Raw genomic sequence first — 24018 nt, forward strand, 5'->3', positions numbered from 1 at the left:
ATTTTAAGGAAGGTTTTAAGACAAATCTTAAATGTAGAGAGAGTGTCTACCTCCTGGACCCAAACTGGAAGAAAGAAGAAGGTGGAGACTCCAGGAACCACAGGCAAGCCTGTATTCTGGGAGTGTAGTGCTCTGTCGGGTTGTTAGGGTACTATGAGCTATGTAAGATATGATAGTCCCTAACCATTAAGGGCTTTGTAGGTGAGAAGAAGGATTTTAAATTCTATTCTGGATTTTCGCAGGAGACGCAGGAAAGCTAATATAAAGCAAAACATGATCTCTTCTTGTGGTTCTTCTCAGTACACATGAAGAAGCATTCTGGACCAGCTGGAGTGTCTTAAGAGACTGATAAGAAGGAATTGCAATAATCCAGTCTGGACGTAACAAATGCATGGACTCGTTTTTCGGTTTCTCGGTTCCTTATGATAGTGCTGGAGGCCAGAGTAGTGCCTTCCAGAGTAGCTGGATCATGAGAAAAGTTGTTTGGAGCCAAGCACAATAGCTTTAGTTCTGAGTTCTGCAGGAATACATGGATCAATAAAGTTGTGACTCAGCATTTTACTGCTGTAGATGGTTCTGCTAACTTTAAGATCATCATGTAAACTTTAAAATCATTAGTGTAACTAAAGCTGTCAGACAAAAATAGTGGGGTAAAAACTACAAGATTTGTGCTTATATAAATGTACCTTGTTATATTCCACCACAGTTCATAAATATATATATATATATATATAAAAATAAAATAAAATAAATATATAATTCTTTTTCGATAAATAATAGTGAGCAGAGATGGGTTGTGGAGAGAAGATGACAGCTACTTGTTCAGAAGGCGACAGAAGACGGATTTTGAGGGTTCCACCACGGTGGAGGTTCAGAAGTTAACAGGTCTCCAGTATGTTTCGGGTACATTTTCTATCCTATTGCTAACAGTGGCAAGCGGTTCTTCCTGTGGAGTAGATGCAGCTCACTGAGCAAGTTAGTCATGAATAAATGTGTGGCTGGAGAGGTGTGCTCCAGGTCACTCCTCAGTGCCCCTCTGAGCTGCTGTCTCCTGCCCTGCTGCCCCTGCCAGGCCTCCACCTCCATCTCCTCACCCCACCCAATCAGACAGCCTTTCAAGCTGAGAGTGGACCATGGTTAGCGGAGGGTGGCAGGGTCAGGCTCCAGCAAAATCAACCAGCCGCTACTGCCCATAGAAGGAGCTGCAGCCTTCCATGGGTTTTAATCTTGTGTGTTTGGCTCAGGGGCTGCTCGAGATGTTGTGTGGAAGAAAGGTTGGTGGGGTGTTCTTGATTGCAGAGATACAATCTGGAGAGGGGTTTAACAGGATTGAGTGGAGTTTTCCTTGAGTCCCAGCCAATCTGATAAGTCAAACAGGATTGAGGGTTGCACACCAGCGCTTGCTAGGGGGAAAGTGTGTTCCTGAAATCTGTACGTTCTGTTACTGTGCTCCATGGGCAAACACTTCCTCGTGCGAGAGATAGTTTCTCATTACAGTGTTTGGAGAAACTTCAGAAGTAAAAGTACTGAGGTCAGATATTATCGCTCCCCTGTTTTTTTAACCTCTTTATTGCTAATGGAAACTATACCATGAACCCATGGTATGGACTGGATAACACCAGACCATTGAAAAACACTGGCCCACTGCTGACATGCTTGCATAACTACAGGTACATGAACACACAAATACTACACGTGCATATGCTGTATATACAGTATGATGTATTTTAACTTCTAAAGAATTATAGATAGATATATTTGGATAAATATGTTGATTATAATAATAATGATAATAATTGTATTATTATTATTATACATCCTTTTTATTGACAAAAGCAATGTGTAACACTCCGCAACTGAATGTCTTCTACATGTTTTCTACAAAGCGTCACAGACTTGTTTTCTTGTTTCTTGATATTTGTCATAACTGTAACTTTACTGAATTTGTCCGTTCTTTACACACAACATCCGGTCTGTCCAGAACAGGGATCCCTCCTCTTTGGGTCTGTCTGAGGTTTCTCCCTTTTTTTTCCCTGTAAAAAGGATTTTTTGGGAGGAGTTAATCCTTATCTGATCCCAGGCTTAAAGACAGAGGGTCTTGTATTCTTAGCCGATTGCAAAGTCCCTCGAGGCAAATTTGTGATTAGTGATATTGGGATAGCCTATAAAGACTGAAAAAAAATGTCATAATTGCAGTATATATGCAGTACTGTATATATAATTGCATATACACTATTTATTTTTGCATAATTGCAATATACACATATGTATGACTTCAAGAGTCAGGAAAAGAAAAACGCTTACACTTCCTGGGTGTTTGCTGGCATCAGCTGCTCTACAGGCAGACTTTTTAACAAGAGTGAGAATTCCTGAGGGAGCACTTTCCTTCATGTATGTCCTGAAACAACTAAGGATATCATCTCTCTTGAGGGGACAGTCCCCCAGATGACTGCATTGTAATCTGTGCACTGTGAATTGGTTTTGGTAATTAGATCAGTCGTCAATGTCTAAATACATCCATGGATCCATCATGGCGCCCTCCGCTCTCGAATGCCGGCTTTTTGTTCCAGACTCAGAAACTCCTTCTTTCCCTCCGCCATCAGGCTCCTTAACAGCCAATAGGAGTCAACAGCTACCTCTAATCTGCACATTCACTTTACTTCATGTTAAATTGCACATTTTGTAAATATATTTATATGTTAGCAATAGCAGGTTATATAGCAATAGTAGTTTCTATTTATATTTTATTTTTTATCCTCTTCTTTTTTAACTCTTTGGCATTCAGTGTGGATGGCAAAGTAAGATTTTCATTGTACAGGGAAACCTTTCTGCACTGTACACATGATAATAAACGCTTTGAATCTTTATACACTACCAGGTTAGACAGGGGCTGCATCACAAGGCGCTCATGTGGCTGTGTGTTGCAGAGAGGACTATGTTCAAATCTAGTTAAGAGGGGTACTGAGTTACACACACACACACACACACACACACACACCTGGATAAGCTTCAGTCGGCCCAAACCTGCCATGCAGCAGGACGCACGGCTCCACAGCTCTGTGCGCTCAGCAGCAGCTCCTCTGACAGCAGCCAGCTCAGTGGCGTGGGATCAGCTGTGCGGTCAGCGCTGCCACTCTCTGACACAGTCTCAAGCCGGGAGGAGCACCGACATCAGGGTCGCGCTACTATGCCACCGTGGAACCAACGCAGAGCTCCACAGACAGTATCGAAGCGTGTGCGTGGATTATTGCAGCATCTAAACGCCAGCAGTTTTCTCACGTCCATGATCGGGAGGGCGTGCAAACTGGGTAAAGGTAAGACTATTGATGACAAATGTGGATTATTCTAACTGTCCGAGCCCTGACCTGGATCCAGACTGAAGTTTCTCAAGTGCGTCAACCCCTTTGTAAGAAATGACCATTTGAAAGGATGAAAGAGGTCTGCCAATATATAGCCTACAGATATGGAGGCTACATGTCATAGTCCATGTATTGGAATAATAATGTAGGACTTTGTCAAAAATGTCCATTTGCACTAACATATGTTCCACATGGCACTTTTATTACAGACAATACCCAGTTATCTCCAACTCTGGGAACCCCTCCCACTGGTCACTTCTTTCTCCATCATAGGGGGTTACTGTAGACTGCAACAAAAGACATTTATGAGGAATGCAGTTTATAACTGGATCATCAGCTTGTTTCATTTAATTAAAAATGTTACATTCAGGGTATATAGTTTTAGTTTGGAAGATAATATTCTGTGACAAGTCTAGTTTTAGTTCCACAGAACAGTAAGGCAGTAAAGCAGGGACTACAACTATATATGTAAAACACACTGCATATTCATTTGTATTGGTTAGAACTATGTAGAGAGACATGTTGCTTAAGGATATAGGGATATCTCTACAGCCCTACTGTGTGGGGTAACTACAGCTGTACTTTCATTCCATAGATAAAAATGTGCATGTAATATGCTTTATCACAATAAACTGATGAAAAAAACATGTTAGATATTGATACAATGATCATCACTATGTTAAAGTCCCTTTAATTAGTCATAGACCCATCTCCAGAGACCTGCTGTTTTAGACAACCTCCTCATGCTCTGCATCTTCCACAATGGACACAAGATAAGATAAGATATTCCTTTATTAGTCCCACGACGGGGGAATTTACAAGGTTACAGCAGACAGGAGGAGATATTAAGAATATATATATGTACAGTTTAGACAAAGAAGTACAAAAATAGAAACTGTATACATAGGGGGGATATAAAATAAAAGAAGGGAGAGATATAAAAAAGTATTGGACATTGTGAGTGAGGTAAAAGATGAATAAATATATTACACACTGGTGAACATTCTAGTGCTGGGATTGTCAGTGGAGGTGCAGTGTGGTCTACTGGGAGCAGTGCTGCTTCTAAAGTCTGACAGCAGCTGGAAGGAAGGACCTGTGATATCACTCCTTCAAACACTAAAGGTGGAGGAGTCTGTAGCTGAAGGAGCTCTCCAGTGCTGTCAGTGTGTCCTTCATGGGGGGGGAGTGGTTCTGTCTCTTGGCTGATAGCTTTGCCATCATCCTCCTCTCTCCCACCACCCCCACTGGGTCGAGGGGACAACCAGGACAGAGCTGTCCACAACTGTGATGCTGCCCCCCCCAGCAGACCACTCCATGTAAGATGGCTGATGCCACAACGGAGTCATAGAAGGTCTTCAGCAGAGCCCCCTGCACTCCAAAAGACCTGAGCCTCCTGAGCAGACAGTCTGCTCTGCCCTTTTGTATAAAGCATACCATACAAGGAAGAAAACAACGTGCTTTTTTAGCCCTGAATGTCTAGAATGACAGCTTTGTCTGTTTCTCATTACTTGCTTCCTTCCATTTTGTAAGAGAAGACAGATAACAGCTCAGCCCCATGTTGACAGAGCAGATTCTGATTAAATGGAAGTTGAGAATCAGTTTGGGACAACATATAGACAATGAGTTGTTGGACTGAGCTTCAGCTCATCAGTTCCCCTGTCTATTGTGTCTATTTTAGATACATCACTGGAATGTGTGGTGGCAGTTTAACAGCTCTCTGTATTGTTCATGAATCCAGAATCCTGTTGCCAAGAATATTCTAAGTGGGAGAAATGTAACTTTAGATGCTTTCACTTGGTAAACTTTTATTTGGACAGGATCACAGAGTTCACAGATCACATGTTGTATAATTTACTCTAATATCTTTATTTAATCAGAACATCATCACCAATTGCTATTTTTTTTATAACAGCATTAAAAAGATTATGTGTAATTTGAGAATCAGCACCAAACCTGTAGCTCTTTGAGCTTTTGGGTTTATAGACCACAAAAACTTAAGTCCCTTTCCCTGTATCTTCCCTTAATCTATCTATCTATCTATCTATCTATCTATCTATCTATCTATCTATCTATCTATCTATCTATCATTAGTAAAAAGCCAGTGTATCTATAATTGTCAGGTGGCCAGATGACCTCACTATTTAAAACTTAAATGCCATAAATTTGTAAACTGGGGATACTGTATCTGATACTTCAGCTAGCATTACTGATGTAAGCGCAACAACCAGTGCACTTGAGTACACACACGGTGTGGGCATCTTCAAGCTGCTGCTCTGGATTACATACTACGTCTGGTAGCACTAAGTGTAAACAGACTCTGTGAAGTGGATCATAGGTCTGAGGGTGTTTTCATGACTGATTCTCTCCCGTTACATCATCAGTCTTGTCACTCTTGTATGGCTGAGGCCATCACAGTGGAGTACGACAACAATAACTCAAGAAATGGGATGGATTCTTCAGGAAATCATATTGTTATATGGCTATCCACATAACAATGTTAACAATATGAGAAGAGTTTATGATGTGAACCCAGCATTACAAAGCTGCATCTAGAGGCAGATGGTAGTATGTGTTTAATAAGTATAAATACATAAATCAATTTAATTTATTGTTATTTACTTTTTTTAGACATTTCTCTATCATTCTTGTGCATATTTAACTTGCCCTATTTGACAAAATAATACAATTGCCGGTTAGTTTGCACTGGAGACAGAGTTATTGCACAGAAATCTGGTCTCAACGCAAGACCCAAGCTCAAACTTCCCACAAAATATGACAACCAACTTTGTTTCATTTGAATAAATCTCCATCTCATTTGCGCATTTTCTCCAACCTGTACACTCTATGTTCTGATTGGCATTAAAATATCACAGAAAGAGAATTTCAGTCAGCAAAATATCAAACTGTTGCTTGAGCTGGTCATAGCACTGCCACAGCCAGCCTAAATCAGCCAGCTGTTACCTACAATGAGCCACTGTTGTTAGGTTTACTGACTATGCTGCAACTCAAACTGATATGAAATGGTTCGCTAAAAATATCCAGCTTTTACTGGTATCAAACAATCACGGTATATTTGTGCACCTTTGATAAATTTCAATCAGGTTTCCGTCAGATTTAACTCACTGAACAGCTCTTCTCAGAGTCTGCAATGATATAATGATGTCATCTGACGTAGGTCAATGCTCTGTTCTGGTGCTGCTGGAACTCAGCGCAGCATTTGATACTGTAGACCACAGCATCCTGATTGAAAGGCTCAAGCAGTGGGTGGGTGTCTCTGGGACTGGTTCTCCTCCTAACTCTCAGTTTTTCTGTGTCACTTGGTCCCTACACATCCAGATCAGCTGCTCTTTCCTGTGGTGTGCCTCAGGGTTCTGTCCTGGGCCCTATATTTTTTGCCTTGTATATGCTTCCCTTATGAGATATTATCTCCGGTTTTAAGGGTATTTCTTATCAGCTATGCTGATGGCATCCAGCTGTATATCTGTTTTAACCCTGATGAGACTGACAAACTGGCTGTCTTAAACAACTGTCTATCTGCCATTAAGGACTGGATAGCAAATAACAATCAATCAATCAATCAATCTTTATTTATATAGCGCCAATTCACAACAGCGCTATCTCAAGACGCTTTACATAAAGAGCAGGTCCAGACCAAACTCTTTAATTAATTGATTAAATTAATTAATTAACTGTTAAATGCAGACAAAGCTGATGTCCTTATCATCGGCCCAAGCTTAGAAACCTGGGTGTTATATTCAATTATGCCATGTTTTTTGATCTACACATCAGATCATTGACCAGGACATGCTTCTTTCATTTCAATCAATCAATCAATCAATCAATCTTTATTTATATAGCGCCAATTCATCCATTCATCCATGTTGGGTGGAGGTTGGACAGAGAGAGAGAGAGAGAGAGAGAGGCAACACAAACAGGAAGAAACATTGCTTGCTAAACTTCGGCCCATCGTTTCACAATCTGAGCTTCAGATTATTATTCATGCTTTCATATCATCGCAGTTGGACTATTGGAACTTCCTTTTCACCTGCCTCAGCAAATCGTCTCTGGACCGCCTACAATTGGTCCAGAACACAGTGGGTGTGGATGTTGTTTGTACTGGTGGGAAAAACTGGCAGGTGCTAACTGGAGGATGAGCAGAGAGGTGTGTGCAGGAGGGTGGGGATTAGGAGCAGGAAGCTCCAGCAGTGTCCATGATGGTATAGTACCAAACTTGAATTTGCTGTTCAATGTTCACAATTATTAAAAGAAACAAGCGTCTGCCATGTGTTTGGTGCTGAGCTGCTGCATACCAGTCACACTCACATTGGGAACAAAAATGTCTTTTTGACATTCATCAAGAAGTTCAAATAGCATGTGCAGGCTCAATTGTTTCTGTAGATAAATACACATAGATATCATGCACTTGTGCCAGGGAAATTAAACTGACATTGGAGACTTTTTGGGTCTTAAATACACTTTTGCCAAAATGGACTTTCTGACTTGCTCATTATTAAATACTGTGGGCTTGAAAGGTGATGACTCAGCTCTGCTGTACATACTGTAGCTTGGCAAAATAGGTCAATATAGTTCAAATGAAATACATGCAAAAGGTGTACATGCTACATTCCATTACCTGGCAACGACTCTGTCAGTTATTTGGACAGTCTCTCCTTGAACACACTCATGGTTTTGCACTCTGTTGTCCAGGTGAAAAATGATGATGAAAGTAGTTGTGTGAAGAATGAAAAAAGAGATTTACAGGAAAGTTCAGATGCTGCCTCATTTCACACCCCTACACATCTGTCCAAGAACGTTCCAAACATTTTCGTCTGCCAGATTTCACCATCAGTATTCTGATGTTTTCAAGGCTGGAACAAGTTTCTACAAGCTGGATGCAGGCAAACATGCACGGGGGCCATCCAAGATGTTTGTGTAGATGTATACAGATTTTTCAGCATTAGATTTATGTTTTCTTTTTTCTTCTTCTCATTTCCAACACATCTCCTATGGGAGTTGGACCAGACAATTAGCTTGCTAGACACACAGGTTTTCACATTGTTGACATTCAGGAGGATTGTGTGCTGGCTCCTTTGCTTACCTGTAACAATTTATTCGAATAAACCCATTTAGATGTTTTGCGTATCTCTGCTGAAACATAATTGTAGACTTAAATAATCTAAAAAGCACACTGAGGCCAAATGTTTCCTCTTTCCATTAATATTTATCTGTGTGTTTATGGTCCCCAGAGGATAATTCCAGTGTTGTTCCAGTTTGATGGTCACATTATCTTTCCTCCTTCGAAATCATCACATTACTATTATGATGTTTGTTTTATCTAGCTCTATAGTATTTGATATTCCATGTTGCAGGGTGTAATATGTTGTCCATTGCAGAAGCAACTGTGGACTTAGGACAATATACTTCTTGGTAATTTTTTCTGAAAGGTTTGTATGTGACATTTTGGTAGTGGCTGATCGTTTTACTTTGAATAAGATGTGTAAAGGTGTATTAAATGAGTGTTAATGTGTATTGCATAAAATGATTTCAATTTCTTTTCCCAGTGACTGGTGATTTCTATCCTTCCTTAACTTTGTGTCTCAGTCTGGTTGAAACGATACAGTGCTTTTTTTTCCCCATCTTTTTTGCAAACCATTCATACATGTTTTTGTAAAGAGGACCTTCTTCAACCTAAAAGCATGAAAGACCATTCTGAAATATGTAGTCCTCTACGCTTTTGTAGCAGATGATTCCTAACTTTGACTTGAAGTTGAACTTTCCTAACTTGAATGATGGTGTACATGTTAAAGAAATGCTGGGATTCATTTTCTCTCTCTTTTTGTATTTATTCATTTCACTACTCAATTATATTTCACTTCACAGTATAGAATTAACAATGCTGTTTCAAAGCCTTCACCCAGGGTAAATTTTATGGCATCATCATGTAAGTTGCTGAGCACATTCATGATCCCTACATGGTTTTGAACTCTCCAGGAGCTTTCTTCTGTGTTTTTCTTCTTCTTGTTAAGGCCACAAGATATAAGTGAAAGCCCCAGAAGACAAAATAAGTTTAAAAAAAAACTAACTAACTTGTTTTATTCAACATTTTAATGTTGTAAGTACAATTAACATTTCAGTCTCAAGTGGCCACTAATGGGACTTTTAAACATTCTTTTACTATTTACAGTTCATTACACTAGATCACAAAATCAGCCTTAACTACCAAGAAAAGGTCTGTTTAAGCTACACTGCACCTCCTTAGTCTAGTCTGTTCTAAACTGTAGTAGCTGCATGCAGGCTTGACATTAGTGTGTCATTGCAGGCTATCATTTACACACCCAAGGTCTGTGTTAAGTAATCTGATCCAGTTCTCCTCCTGTACCTTACTCTCCATCAATGTTTGCTTTACTGAAGGAAGCAGAAGAGAGACTGAGCTATTTTTAGAAACATGAAGTTAGTAAAACTTAACTTAAGCATAACTTAAACCTTAACTTTTGCTGTTTTGCCTTGTCTACATCCTGGTGGACCTTTAAGTGATTTATAGACATAATCTTTGAGTCTGTATTGTTAGAATGAGAACTTGATTGATTGATAACCCATGCTTTTGGCTTTGAGTTGGCCTCCAGAGTTGTTTTCCACAGCCCCATTGAGTTCTTGATGATGGCACTTAGGGTCCTGTTGATGTTGTAGATTTCCAAGCATTCCAGTATCCATGTATGTGGCATTCAGGGGGTGCACAGGTTGATCTGTCTGTCTGGTCTTGCTGTCTTGGGTGACTACTCTATCAACCAGTAGCTGGTGCTTGGCTCCCCTGGTATTGTTACCAGTTCCTTTCTGGGTCTTGCTCATGCATTGGGCCATGTGCCTACTTATCTTAATCTTAAATTTATGATGCCTGACAGGAGCTTCCATTTTGTACAGAAGCAAGTAATTAGCTGGTAGTTGGATGGAATTGCGTGCGTCTTGGGGTCCTTCATGATCAGGACCATCTGCCCTTGGGTTAACCTCTTTGGGTGGGTCCCATCCACCAGCACTTGGTTCATCTGTATTGCCAGGCGTTCATGTTTCTCAGTTTTTTTAGCCAGTAGGTGTGGATCATGTCTCGGCTCAGTGTTGTCCAGCTCTTCATACTTGACAATCTTTGTTGGATGCTATTGTGATAGTTACTGGCTCTTGTCCTAGGAAATTGCTGTGGTCCGTTCTTTCACATTGGTGTTATGTGATGCCTCCTTCTTCCATATGCTCTTCCAGTACTGTTCACTCTCAGCCCTGAGTGGATCTGTTCTTGTGGTATTACCTTGCCACTGAGTATACACTTCGGATTGTTTGGTTGAGAACATCTTATTCATTCTCTTGGCTTCTGTTTCTCCTGTGTATCTCTAAGGTTGGGTGGTTAGGGCTGTGAGCCTTTGCTTGGCAGTCTCCAGCGCCTCAGGTATGCACAGTTTGTTGTACTTACTAGGCACCTCTTCCTTCTCCACACCTTTCAGTGGCTCTGAGAGTTGACTAACTTCTCTCCATGTCACCTTGAGTTTTGCCTCCAGCCTCCTTTCACGTGAGGGGTAATGCCCTAATGCCCTAATGCCCCATCTAGCGAAACGTGGTCATGGAGAGAAGGAACTGAGGCAGCTATGGAGAGGAGGTGTGACAAGAAGGATCAACCTTGGGGGATGATGCAGATGGCGTAGTTGAGGTGGCCTAGCAGTGAGAGAAGTTGGCACTTGGTGTATCTGTGGGCCAGAAGGAAATTTGAAATGAGTAGAGAAATGTGGTAGATTTTCTCTGTAGGCAGGGATGCTTGGAGGGAGATGGAATCGAGAATGATGCCTAGGAACTCCAGGGATTTACAGAGGCCCTCAGTTTTCTCTGAGGAGGGGGGAACTCCCAGTTCAAGGAGATGGATGACAGGAGATATGTAGAAGACATGTACTTAGGGTGAAAGGGGTGAGGGTTGAGGGATGAGGGAAGGAATTGTAGTGGTGGTCTGTTGAATGGAATATGTAGATGGCACGCGTTGGCTAGTGATATGAAGACAGGAGGGAACTGTGAGAGCTAGCTGCGAAAATGCGACCAAATAGCTCAGAATCTAGAGCTCCCCAGTATGAGCCTTGGTTTAACTACTGCAAGTGTCTGGCAGCTTGGGATGTGGTATGTGTAGAAGCCATTGCCACCGAACCGCAAGGCCAGATCAAGAACCAAGGACATATAATCGTCCAGCTCTAGCCTGCGATCGGGGAACACTGAAACAAATGATGTTGCCGTATAGGAAGAAAGAGAAAGCAAATTCTGCTGCTGTGAGTTCTTTGGAGCGAGTGGGGAGGGGTTGTTTGAGCTTAATGGGACAGAGTGAAGTTTGCATTTCCCTTGGAATGTGACGATTGAATGAGGATGGGTGGATCAGTTGAGAAAGAGGCAGGAGGAAACATAGGGTTTTGGCTGATGGCACCGCTGTAGGCTGCTGTAATGGGTACAGTCTGTGCAGCTGAGAAGAATGGTGTGGCAGAGGGAGCCACAGCTGAAGTAGCCACGAAATAAGGGATAAGAAGGGCAGAAGCAAAGGAAGAGGATAGGATGCTGGGATGGAGGGATACATGTGCTCGGGTTGTGAGTGAAAGTTGAGGAGGAATGGAAGGATGAGGAAGCTCTGAAACAGGGAGAGCCTGTGAAGGCTTCTGATGCAAACTGTGACTGGCTAGTAGTAAAGCTTTGTTGGTTGGCTTGGCCTGCTGTGAACCCTCATACTCTCTGCTATACATCTGTAACACAAAACTGTGAACCGTGGATGTGGCTTTGCAAAATACAAAAGTAACAAAAATACTGTCCAGATATTATTTTTTGAATTGTGATTAACTGATAACCACAGACAATACAGCTGATGAAAAATGAGACCATTTAGCAAAAAGAAGGCTGCCTGCTTAAACTGAAATGCCCGACTTCCTGTTCCAGGTCAAATTACATATTCAAGGGAAAATACAACTAAAGGCCAAAAGGAGGCGCTAATTCACCAAACCTGGTGACAGAACAAGGTTCACTTTGTAATTGCCACTGGTGTCAGGTCTGTGTTACATCTTACTCTATATCATTATCAAAAGAGAATAATTGTTTTTTTGAAACAGGTGGCAGTAGCAGTTCTATCTCCACAGAGGGCAGGAAACTACAGTTCATTTACCATGTATTAAGTGTGTCTCTTATCTGTATGCATACAAAAAAATAACCTAAGCCTAGAGTGTTGTAGTTGCTTTAAGCTCAACACTCATTATACAAATGGCACAAAGATGAAAAGAGGCATTTAACCATCAGGAAAGATACAGACATGGAGTGTAGCTGACTGATATTATTTCATTATTTCATGTCAATGTCCATTCTCTTGTCCTTCATGCCATATTTGCTGTTCCACTGCTTGTGTTGCTGTAATGGTCATTTTGTCTGTCTGCTGACAGTACTTCCTGGCTGCCAAACAGTCTCTCAAAAGCCCAGAGCTGATATCATTAGCAACACTGACAAACAAGATTATTCGCCAAGTTTTTTCAGTAAAAGCTTTTGTTCACATTCTGTTGTTGTTAGGTCAGGAATACCTCTAGTTCATACATGCAAGCTCTGGACTCTCTGGTTAAGCTTTTAAGTGCCAGTGGTAGACGATACTATTCAGCTTCATGCAGAACTGAAGATACAATCAGTCCATGGCAAGTTTAGGTCTTTGAGATTGATTTGATTGAAGCATGAACACTGTAAAACACTGTAAACAGTGAAATGTTTGAGAAACCGAATTTCTTGAGCCCAGACTTGAGAGCACAACCAAAGTCAAGTATTACAGCCCTAACTTTTACTGTGAATTCACTGATCTGAATGCGAAATTGGCTGGATTGTTTTGTTTTTTTACCTTTGTGTAATGCATTTGTCATTTGTCATCATTAAATTTAGATACAGGACTTTATAAAGACCAGGCATCATTTCTACAAAATGCTCTGAAGAGTGTTATCCTTTTCTAAGTGAACTGAATTTGCTCTCAGTGCCCCTGATACTACAGTATAGTAAACTAAACAATAAAAGTAAAGATTTAACAGAAATGCAAATGAACCTGGTTATATAAGTGCAGGACATCTTGAATTGAAAAATTCCACAAGATTGGCATTTGAAATAAAAACCTGGAATTGAAACATTCCACAAGATTGGCATTCAAAATAAACAATTAATTAGATTGCTTAATGCTTTTCTAGTGCTTTTCTATACTATTGTTTTTTTTTCAGATGGAAAAACAAGGTGGAGGCAGGAGGTGTCGACTCCTCAGCGTCACCTGAAGAACTGGAAGGTGACTATGAGTTTGTGGATGTATGAAAATCATTCATTCAACCTTTATTTAAATCTCGAGGAATCATTGAGGGTGTGCCCTCATTTCCAATGATGTATGTCGAGAGTACATATAGAATACATACAAAAATGATAAACAAGAAATCAACAAACAAACCGACACAACATGACGTTAATGACATTTGCATTCAAGAGCACGGTCATTTGTAATCATAGTTTTAAACTGATCGATAGGTGCAATTGTGTTACAGAGCAGGTTACATTTTTTGGACATTTTATACTTAACATTGTCTGAAAATTACACTTTTAAAGGGTAATGCAGGATTTAATATGTTTTACAAGACATAAGGGCAGAAATTCGGAGGGGAAAGTGGCCTTTTTCCCCAAAGCTCCTAAAAACGCTGAACCCTGAAAAAAACACCCTGCCTACAGTGAAGCATGATGGTGGCACAGTGATGCTCTGGGGCTGTTTCGCTTCCTCTGGCACTGGCAGTGTTTGGAGGGTAATATGGATTCAATCAAGTGTCTGGAAATCCTAGGAGAAAAGATCATCATTGGGCATCATTGGACCTTTCAACAGGACAATAATCCCAAGCATACCTCAAAGTCCACCAAGGCTTTGCTTCAGAAAAGGTCCTGTAAGATACTAGAGTGGCCATCACAGTCGCCTGACTTGAATCTCATAGAAAATCACTAGTGGGATTTGAAGAAGGTGGTTGCAGCACACAAACCCAAGAATATTAGACAGCTGGAGGCTATTGCCCACAAGGAATGAGCTAAGATTCCTCAGGAACACTGTCAGAACCTGGTGTCTGGCTATGCATCTGGTTTGCAGCAGGTCATAACAGCAAAAGGGTGCTCTACTACCTACTAAAGATGCTTGTCAAGAAGGGGTTGAATAATTTTGAGACTGCAGTATTCTTTAAAAGTGGCATATTGTGTTGAATTTGGAGAAACCACCTGTAATAGTTGTGTTGAGGTATTTCAATTGTTCTTGTTTGAGTTTTTCATTGAGTACTGCTGAAAATTTGTAAATTTTGCCAATACACCGAATTTACAATGGGGGTTGAATCATTCTGAGTGCAACTGTATTTAGTTTTTTGTGCATTCAGGATGAATTTCAAGTCCATCCTCTAGATTGTTAAAGGCTTTTCTGTGGCTGAAGGTGCAGTGTCAGCAAAGCAATACAGAATTGTATCATCCCTATAAAGGTGGACATTACAATTTGTAATAAAGGATGTAATATTATTAACATAAATTGTAAATAATAAAGGACCTAGTGTCGAACCTTGTGGAACTCCATTTGACAGTGGTAAAAAAAAAACAGAACACACTGTTGTTTATGAGACAGATGGTCCTGAAACCATTTATAGGACTTATTATCAAAACAAATATCACATATCCTCTGAAGGAGTATAATATGATATATAATGGTGACATCTTATAAGTACCTGGGTGTTCACCTAAACAATAAACTGGACTGGACTGACAACTCAAATGCACTTTATAAGAAAGGGCAGAGCAGACATCTGCTCAGGTCTTTTGGAGTGCAAGGGGGTCTGCTTAAGACCTTCTATTACTCAGTTGTGGCTTCTGCCAGTTTATATGGAGTGGTCTGCTGGAGGAGCAGCATCACAGCTGTGGACAGGAAGAGACTGGACCCCTCGACCCAGTGGAGGTGGTGGGAGAGAGGAGGATGATGGCAAAGCTATCATCCATAAGATGGAAGTCACGGCAGAAAAATGTTTGTTGAAAGCATGGCACATTTCTGATGTCTTGTTTAATAACCAAGTGCAACATAGGGAAGAATAGCTATACAGTATTTGTTTGAATTTACATTTACTGCTTTCCAAAAGAGAAAAATGATACGATTAATTATTTTTTCAAACTCAGACTCTTTGGCCTTGGCTCATTTTGATGAGTCCGAGTTTGAAAAAATAATTTATCGTATCATTTATCTTTTGATAAAGAACATGAAAACGGATGAATTCGGATCCCACTGACCGAACACCATACAAGGGTTAAAGATCATTGATAATTCTATGGAGAACCAGAGATTTGATGAAAACTTCTTAAACAGTCCATGGTTATCAATGATAGTGAGTAATGAACTTGTAAAATATTCCAAAGCCAGGTTTACAGCTTGAATTTCAAATGTGTGATGTATGTCACTGTTTGCAATGTCTCTAAGAAAAGCCTGTTTATCAAAAGATTTTAAATTTCTTTTCATGACAATCCTAGAGCCCTATCTTTGCATTCTAGTAAAGGCAGGCCAGAGGACAGTAATTTTGTCCCCTCTATGGGACAGAATCAAATCTATTAATGCTGATTTAGATGGATCTAAATCAACATTAATAGATTTGACTCTGGTCTGGTCAGGTTATTGATCAGTTGTGACAGATTGAGACTGTCAGACATTTCTTAAGGAATATTTGAATCACTGTTCATGCAATTTAGGTTCAAATCTCCTAAAAACCAACATCCTGTGTTGTATTAAGCAAGTAAGTCTGCCATTTACTGAAGTCCGTTAGGGACAGCTGAGGGTGGTCCGTATATACCCACCATAATTATTAAATTATACCTAGATAAGTTAAATTTTTAGAGCAATGAATCCAGAACAGTGTGGTGCAGTGACAGCATTTAACATTGTAACAAAAAAATTTATACAGCCACACCACCACCTCTTCCAACTAATGTAATGAAACCTCAGAGTTTTATATACTCTGTTTAAGCCAGGTTCCCAAACCAGGATATCGGGGTCTGTGTGTTGTACAGGAAATAGGTTGATGGTGTGTAGCCATTCGTGATCAGTACAGGGATGTTAAACAAGGAAAAGAGGAAAAGAGATTTAGTTAGACGGTCAGATTTGTTAATAACAGGAATATTTGAGTATGAGGGGTGATTGATTGTTTGACGAATGCAGACTGAAATCAATGTTTTCAAGTGTGTGGGAGGTTTTCTAACAGTCAGCATATGAGAGAATCGTGAAAAAATAAGCCAGTAGGATTTCAGCAGACTGGCTTATATATGTTTCACCATCAGCTAGTGTCCACTACCCATTACCCCTTTGATCTAGACCTTAAGTTCCTACCAGCAACCACAGACAAACTAATTTCATAAGTGATGTTAAAATATTAACCTTACCTGCGCAGTGAGAAGGTGTCATGTGTCAATTAATTAATTAAAGAGGTGTAGGTGTTGGCTGCAGGTATTCCACAAGGCCATGCAGACAGGGCCTCTGTAGACTCTGAGACGCTGATGGAACAGGATAGATCATCTTACCCAAGGCAGCTGTCAGTTTCCACAATGTACTGTATGTAACACTGTATAGCACTAAATTAAATGCAAATACAGGCATCAGTTAAACAACATTCTGCTCCAGACTCAAATAGCTCGACAACTATTAACTGCCATGAAATCTGGTTTAGATATTAAGTGTCTCCAGAGGATTAATCCTAAAGCCAATGCCTGAAATTCCATATAGCTGGTGTTAGCAGGTCAGTGTCTCCTGATCCACTTGATGAACTGACACAAAATTTAGCACAAGCATTGATGATCCCCAGTTGATTTTTTTGACCACTAGTTGCACTAAGTAGCAATGATTTTAAGAGTGAGTTCTTGTTTTGTTCTCATGCTGATGCATAAATACAGTCCAGTAAGTGGTTTCGTGCTATTGCACTGATTGATAATGGAAAAGTTAGTAGTGATAACATGAACCCCAACAGAAAGCCGCCCACATCTGAGCCTGGGTCTGTTCCAGGTTTCTTCCTGTTAAAGGGGAGTTCTTCCTGTCACTGTTGTCTAATATAATATCTGATGCTGCTCATGTAGGGATTCTTGAATCCTCTCTCTCTTGATTAGTTTGGTTTGACCTGCTCTTTATGGAAAGTGTCTTGAGATAAAGCTGTTGTGAATTGGCGCTATATAAATAAAGATTGATTGATTGAATATATATAGCAATGCACCATCAAAAGCAAAGACGAGAACAATTGCCAGCAAGCCGGAAATAATGTAGGTTTCACATTTTTCCAAACAACTGCTGTGCAAATGTATTATTAGGAAGGGAATGCATTTGTGATACTGTCACAGCACATGTATCACTGGTAAAATCATCTGCTTTATAGCTGTACCAGCTACCAAAAGGCCACACCATACCGGAGTATACAGCCAACAATTGAGGAAATATGGTATTTAAGTAGTAAGCCGAGATTAGTTAAGATCACTGTTTTTTTAAGTAAGGCAATCAATTGTATTTACAGTGAATCAGCGCTGAGTGGCGCAGCATGGTATTACTGTTGATGTGTTCATTTACTGTCATGGTACAGGGTGAAGTGCATTTGAACAGTAAGGCAACTTCTTAGCTTGGGGAAAAAACAAACTACATTGTCAATGACTGCAAGTCTTTGAACTGAACAAAGTGATTCTGCTATGTTTACTTCAGTAAAAGATATATACATCCAATACTTGGTAAATGCTAATGGGATGCATCATGTATGACAACCATACATCTGGCCAAAAGAACCTCTGAATCAGGGTTTCTGCAGGGATGGATTAGTGTTTTTACCTTCCAACTACTTAGACACTTTAGTAAGTTACATTTCACCCTCAGTGTATTTGTCATCTCCTGCTTGTTGATAGGTTATACAGTGAAGTGCTGTACCAACCAGCCAGTCTGCTGACCAAAGTGTCTGTATTATGTGTTCCTTGATATTGTCAGATGATGCTGTGGGTGGTGGCGTCATTGCTGACACTGGTGGAAGATGTGTTTTCTGAGGATGGCAATAAAAAGGCTCTGTCAGACCTTGTGCGTGACCAGCGTGTTCTCAGGCAACCCTCCTGGTCTCCTGCTGAGGAGGATCTGGAGCAGGACAACAGCATCCACAAGCCGTGGCCTGAAGCAGTTGGTAAATATTTAATTTTCCTATTTCGGTGAGGAATCAACATGGCTACAATCTCTTCATTATTGTTGTTGTTGTTTTACTTTATTTTATGTTGAAACTTGTGTTATCAGTAACAAATTCTGTCTCAGAAATCAGGTGAATTATCTTATTAATTATGTCATGAGACATGTCATTCTTCTCTTCTAGAGCCACCATGTGATAGCAGGACAGTCCTCAGATCTGAGCAGCGTCAGCATGTAAAGGTTACTGTACTGGAGGTCATTACCATCTATTTCAATATATTGGCTTATCAGAAAACTGAGAAAAAGTAGCCGTTTCATTAGCATCTGAGCATTACCTTACTGAGCCTCTAGTTCGTATGTAACTGGGTGTCCAGCTGTATAGCCATGCGAAGTTGCCTTGACACAAACATCTGAAACTTAGCTACACACTCGGTGATGCTTGCTGCTTGTAGCATCCTTGAATGTCTGTAAAGCAGGTTCCATTTTTTGGAACAGTGAGGCCAATTCCTTTATTTTTGCTGTAGACTGAAAACATTTGGGTTTGACATCAAAAGATGAATATGAGACAAGAGATCAACATTTCAGCTTTTATTTCCAGGTATTTACATCTGGATCTGATACACAACTTAGAAGTTAGCACCTTTTGTTTGAACCCACCCATTTTTCATGTGAGCAAAAGTATTGGAACATGTGACTGACTGGTGTGTTTTGTTGCCCTGGTGTGTCCTGTTACATTGATTATTCAAACAATAAATAGCGCTGAATGTCTACGTTTACGTGCAGACTGCATTTATAGTTAGAGGCGTAACCAACAAGAAAACCAGAGAGCTGTCCATGGGTGAAAAACAAGCAATTGTGAAGCTGAGAGAAGATGGAAAATCAATCAGTCATTGCACAAACATTGGCCATAGCCAGTACAACCATTTGGAATGTCCTGAAGAAGAAAGAAACCACTGGTGTACTAAGTAACAGACGTCGAACGGGTAGACCAAGGAAAACAGCAGCAGTTGATGACAGAAACATTGTGAGAGCTGTAAAGAAAGACCCTAAAACAACTGTTTGTGACATCAGCATCAACCTCCAGAGAGCAGGAGAGAAGGTGTCACAGTCTACTGTTCGCAGAAGACTTCGTGAACATCTTCATTGATGATGTAACACATGATGGCAGCAGCAAAATGAACTCAGAAGTCTACAGAAACATTTTGTCTGCCAATTTAAAGAAAGATGCAACCAAACTGATTGGGAGATCCTTCATGGTGCAGCAAGATAATGATTCACAACACACTGCCAAAACAGCACAGGAGTTCATCAGGGGCAAGAAGTGGGAGGTTTTAGACTGGCCAAGTCAGTCTCCAGACTTCAACCCTGTAGAGCATGCATTTTACCAGCTAAAGAGCAGACTGAAGGGGGAAACCCCCCAAAACAAACCACAACTGAAAGAGGCTGCGGTGAAAGCCTGGAAAAGCATCACAAAAGCAGAATGCAAAAGTTTGGTGATGTCAATGGGTCACGGGCTTGATGCAGTTATTGCAAGCAAAGGATTTGCAACTAAATATTAAGTCTTTTCACGTTAATCTATTTTAAGTCTATCTGTTCCAATACTTTTGCTCGCCTAAAAATTTGGTGTTCCGTTACAAATAATGCTATCTTCTAAGTTGTGTATCAGATCCAGATGTAAATACTTGGAAATAAAAGCAGAAATGTTGATCTCTTGTCTCATATTCATCTTTTGATGTCAAACCCAAATGTTTTCAGTCTACAGCAAAAATAAAGGAACTGGCCTCACTGTTACAATACTTTTGGAGGGGAGTGTATGTATATATGTATACACGAGTCACACAGGAGAAGCAGACACCAGGAGAATAAATAGGATGTTCTCCACCGAACCATCCAAAGTGTACTCTCAGTGGCAATGTAATACCACAAGAATAGATCTGTCCAGGGCTGACACTGAACAGTACATGAAGAGCATATGGGAGAAGGAGGCATCATATAACACTAATCCTCAGTGGCTAGTTGATCTAAGAGCAGACCACAGCAATCTCCCAGAGCAAAAGCCAGTAGCCATCACAATGGCAGACATCCAAGAAAGAGTTGGACAGAATTGGGCCAGGACATGATCCTCACCTACTGGCGAAAGAAACTAACTGCACTCCACAAACGCCTGGCATCACAGATGAACCAAGTGCTGGTGGAAGGGACTCACCCAGAGTGGTTAACCCAAGGTCCTGATCATGAAGGACCCCCAGAAGGGCACACTTCCATCCACTATCCCTCCTGCTGTCCTGCCTAGGCCTGAACCCCCTCAGCCAGATAATTTCTAAGAGTAGGTACGGATATGGGTTCCTGAGAGGAGTAACCATCAGTCACCTCCTCTACATGGATGACATCAAGCTTTATGCCATGAATGAGCGGGACATCTAGTCCGATGTCATTCAGACTAGATAAGTGTGGTCGGATGGTATCAAAGAGAGGGAAGATGATCAGAACCGAAGGGGTCGAACTACCAGAAGGCAGCATTGCGGTTGTTCAGAACAGCTACAAATTCCTTGGGATCCTGCTGGCCAATGAGAACCGTGAGGAGATTGCCAGGAAGTCAGCCATAGCCAAATACCTGAAAAGTCGGCTGGATGGGAAGAACAAAGTCCAAGCCATCAACACATATGCCCTGCCAGTCATCAGATACCCTGCTGGTATAATAAGCTGGCTAAAGAAGGAGATAGAGGCCATTGATATCAAGACAAGGAAGATCCTCACAATACATAGAGGGTTTCATCCCACTGCCACTGTCCAGCTTGAAACAACCAAAATCCGAAATACATCAGGAAGATGGCCTCAGAAGATGAGCTGTTAAGTGAATACCTCAGGCAGCAGATACCTGATAATGCAGAGGAGGATGAACCTTCCTGGAAGGACAAGCCCCTGCACGGCATGTTCCACCAGCAGATAGAAGTGGCTGAAAAGATATGGGGAGTAAAGGCAACATTGCTGTCCAGAAGACCACAATCGTAGGTACAGCTAAGATATTGCGCAGAACCCTCTAACTCCTAGGCCTCTGTTCGAGCTTGAGCTTGAGCTTTATGAGGACACACCACCACCCCCAAGGGTGGGCCATGAGAAGGGGGATTTTATATATACACACATATAGTAAATATTTTCAGGATTTTGAATTGTATCTGTTGTGGGATGGGGAGCCAGTGGAGGCTTTGGAGGAGGGGGGATGATGTGGTCTTGGGTGCACAGTTTTGGATGTACTGTTGTTTGTTTAGGCATTTGGGTGATGTGGTGCAAAGAATGCTGTTGCAGTTGTCGATTCTGAATGTGATGATGGCATGGATCAGGATTTTGGCAGCAGAGAGGGAGAGTGGCGCAGCACGGCGCTCCGCTAAAGACATGCGCAACTTCTATTTGCAGTCCGACCATGTCATCCAGCAAAGAGCAGATGAGGCGGACAGGAAGTCAGACAAACAAAAGGCAAAGAGGATCTGCTCAGTTTTCAAAATAAAAGCTGCAGTGCAGACCTTCAATCGTATAGCTCACCACCACATCAATATTATTTAATAATCAGTTGCACCAGGCCAGACATTAATCGGGCAGAGGGGTTTGTGACAGTATGATCAATGAGAGGTTCACCTTGGATTTGGAAAAAATGCCTTCACTTTCACTTTAGCTGCTGTCTGTAGGCTACAGCATAACAAGATAGTAAATACAAACAAGAAATACATTTAAACCATGCTTAAAGAATATTTATTTACCACAAAAAGCTGTTCATGACCTTTTTCATGCTGAAGTTTTTTTTCATACATCTAGGCATAAACTGACCTATGCTGTTGTAAATGAGCATTCTACAGTAGCAATGATGATTCCCTAAGAAAAATACTGCAGAAAGTGTGAAATGTTCCTTGCAACCGAGAAACCAATTTCAGTTCATGTTACGAGTTCAGTCAGCACCTCCTCTCCTCTACTGGAAATGGCCAGGCCTACGTAGTGACTGTATATTTTGCTCAGCTAATAACTAGAAGAATTTGACTCCCATTTTCAAGGCCCATGTCTGCTTTGACTTCACATCACTCATGCTAGCTCATAAAACTAATCTAATCTAGTGTATGAACCAAGTGTGAGAAGTTTGTCACTTTACAGTCTCTAAAGGTCAGAGCAGACATCTGGGGTTGTATTCAAATAGTGTCTTATCTTACCATCAGTCCCTCTAAAGGCACTAAAGAGAAAATAAGTCATTATCACAAAGCTGCTAAAAGCACTGAGAGAAGTCTTAAACTAAGAGAAGGGAAATTGAATTAAATGGAACATGATGTTTAATTTCAACAATTTCTACAATTGTATTTAAATAGTACCAAATCAAATGTATTCATTACCTTTTTTAATAAATTTAAATGTAAACATTAATTAGATTAAAAGTTTAATTGTATAGATAGAATAGAATAGAATAGAAATATTAGATTAAAATATGCTTTTATTCATTATTGTGCATCACAGTAACAAAGTAATGATGCTGCTTGTAGGTTCACATGAAAATTCAATTTTGGGATCAATGCTGTAGTCACTCTATCTGTCTTTTTTGATACAACCACACAAGTCAGAAATGTTCAAATACTACACGAGAGCTTGATTATTTGCACATGGTGGGAATTAAATAATTGACAATTCAGGTGTCACATATGTGTTTCCTTTGTCTTGTAGAGAAGTGGTCACTGATGCAAGAACAGGAAATCCAGCAGAGCAGATGGCAACGCTCCCCTCGTGACTCAAACTTGCCCAGAACGTCAAGGAGGAACCGCAAGAAGACAAAGGGCAATCGTGACTGCCACATGGAGAAGAAGCAGATGCGGGTGCGAGATCTTGGTCTCGGCTATGACTCAGACGAGATAGTCCTCTTTAAGTACTGTGTTGGTACGTGCCATAGCTCCCGCAAGAACTATGACCTGACCCTTAAGGCTCTGATGGACAACGGGAGCATCTCCGGCAAGAAGATCAGCGGTCACCCCTGCTGTCGGCCTACTCGCTATGAAACTGTGTCCTTTATGGACACCCAAACGACGTGGCAGACAATTAAGTGTCTCTCAGCAGCCAACTGCAGCTGTGTTGGCTGATTGCAAAGATTTATCTGCAATGCATACACACCAAAAAGCTCCTGTGTGAAAGAGCAGGATGCCACAAGACCTGGTCCCAAGTGGTTGACTTAACCCTTGTTCATGTGGTCTGAGGCTTGGGCCAGGGATGGGATCCACAGTGCAGTGGCCAGGGCCCTCCCTTTGCTAATAGCTTGGCTGTTGTTAATGGAGGTTCAGATACCTTCAGATGGGGCTTATGGTACCAGCAAGCTATCTGAATGTTTGCCACTAGCCTGTGCTAGTGGAAGGTTTGTTTAAATGCCATCAGCAATAAGCACAGAGGAGAATACTCTCAGTACTGTACCAGTCCATAGTGGATTAT

At 40.9% G+C, this 24018-nt stretch overlaps 1 protein-coding gene across 1 annotated transcript; it reads left to right on the forward strand.

The window, feature by feature from the left end:
* Nucleotides 1–982: 982 nt before the first annotated feature.
* On the forward strand, nt 983–23675 carry LOC139202584 (artemin). The gene is made up of 4 exons (XM_070832110.1): nt 983–1136; nt 13604–13665; nt 18382–18568; nt 23266–23675. The coding sequence occupies exons 1-4, from the start codon at nt 983–985 to the stop codon at nt 23673–23675; spliced, it is 813 nt and encodes a 270-aa protein (XP_070688211.1).
* The last annotated feature ends 343 nt before the right edge of the window (nt 23676–24018 follow it).

This window comes from Pempheris klunzingeri, chromosome 6, assembly GCF_042242105.1.
Source record: "Pempheris klunzingeri isolate RE-2024b chromosome 6, fPemKlu1.hap1, whole genome shotgun sequence".
In the NCBI taxonomy this organism is placed as follows: Eukaryota; Metazoa; Chordata; class Actinopteri; order Acropomatiformes; family Pempheridae; genus Pempheris; species Pempheris klunzingeri.

Bases quoted from the DNA above. Each gene is read 5' to 3' on its own strand.
- LOC139202584 (XM_070832110.1), top strand. From the start codon at position 983: ATGAATAAATGTGTGGCTGGAGAGGTGTGCTCCAGGTCACTCCTCAGT. The intron at 1,137-13,603 runs GTTAGCGGAGGG...TTTTTTTTTCAG, and splicing joins CAAGCTGAGAGTGGACCATG to ATGGAAAAACAAGGTGGAGG. The intron at 13,666-18,381 runs GTGACTATGAGT...TGATATTGTCAG, and splicing joins GTCACCTGAAGAACTGGAAG to ATGATGCTGTGGGTGGTGGC.